The following is a 1,030-nucleotide window of genomic DNA, read 5'->3' as shown; positions in this document are numbered from 1 at the left end:
AGAGACCAATGATGCAATTAGGTAAGTAGTGCAATCATCCGTTCACTAGGGAAAACTTTGGAAAGATTACTCAATAGATGTTGATCAACACCATAGTTAGAAATACTTTTTTTGTTGTTGTTGTTAGACAGAGTCTTGCTCTGTTGTCCAGTCTGGAGTATAGTGGTGCAGTCTCGGCTCACTGCAATCTCTGCCTCCTGGGTTCAAGCAATTCTCCTGCCTCAGACTCCTGAGTAGCTGGGATTACAGGTGCCCACCATCATGTCTGGCTAATTTTTTTCTATTGTTTAATAGAGATGGGATTTCACCATATTGGCCAGGCTGGTCTCAAACTCCTGACCCTGTGATCTGCCCGCCTCAGCCTCCCAAAGTGCTGGGATTACAGGCATGAGCCACTGCACCCAGCTAGAAATACTTTCTAAAAGTCAGTGATATTTAGGCAGATGTTTACTGATTTTTTATATATATATATATTTTTATATATGATTCTATTTACCTTAATTTATTATTATTATATTTTTAAAATCTTGTATCCTTCACTGCAAGTTATTTATGTGTGTAGTATCTTGTATATTTATGTATGTGTGTAGTATCTTGGTCCTATACACAACAGTTTCAGGAAAATTATTTCATGATGAGATGAATTTATCTGTGAAACGATCTAGAGATGCAACATTAAATATGAAAAGCCTCAGATGCATTTGAGAAACATGTTCCATAGCAAGAACTTGCCTCTTCTAGAATAAAATATGATGACACACATTAAAAAGGTCTGTTCGCTGTCAGTTTTGATTTGCTTAAACACATAGGAAGATAGGACATAGGTTTAGGATATGGCATCTGTAGAATTATGCAAAGTAAAGGCATCGTAATACTACTCAGCAGCTTTTCCAAAGTTCTATGTTAAGTTTCCATATTACTTTGAAAATAGCTTTTTCCTCCTGTGATATGTCCCATTCTAATAACATGTAAATGACCATATGCATATAGTATATTTTGATAAAAAAGAAATACTAATTAATAATAGTTG

General features: G+C 35.3%; 1 protein-coding gene across 1 annotated transcript in view; it reads left to right on the top strand.

Annotated features, from left to right (window-relative positions):
- The window catches only part of SPATA17 (spermatogenesis associated 17), a 262,801-nt gene that overhangs the window by 58,977 nt on the left and 202,794 nt on the right, over nucleotides 1–1,030 (top strand). Inside the window, exon 5 of the mRNA XM_011987401.1 lies at nucleotides 2–21. Within this exon, the coding sequence (XP_011842791.1) occupies nucleotides 2–21 (20 nt within the window). The remainder of the gene's footprint in view (nucleotide 1; nucleotides 22–1,030) is intronic.

This window comes from Mandrillus leucophaeus, unplaced genomic scaffold (assembly GCF_000951045.1).
Source record: "Mandrillus leucophaeus isolate KB7577 unplaced genomic scaffold, Mleu.le_1.0 Scaffold309, whole genome shotgun sequence".
NCBI classification, from domain to species: domain Eukaryota; kingdom Metazoa; phylum Chordata; class Mammalia; order Primates; family Cercopithecidae; genus Mandrillus; species Mandrillus leucophaeus.
Note: the sequence above shows the minus strand (reverse complement) of the source record. Positions and strands in the feature narration are given on the sequence as shown.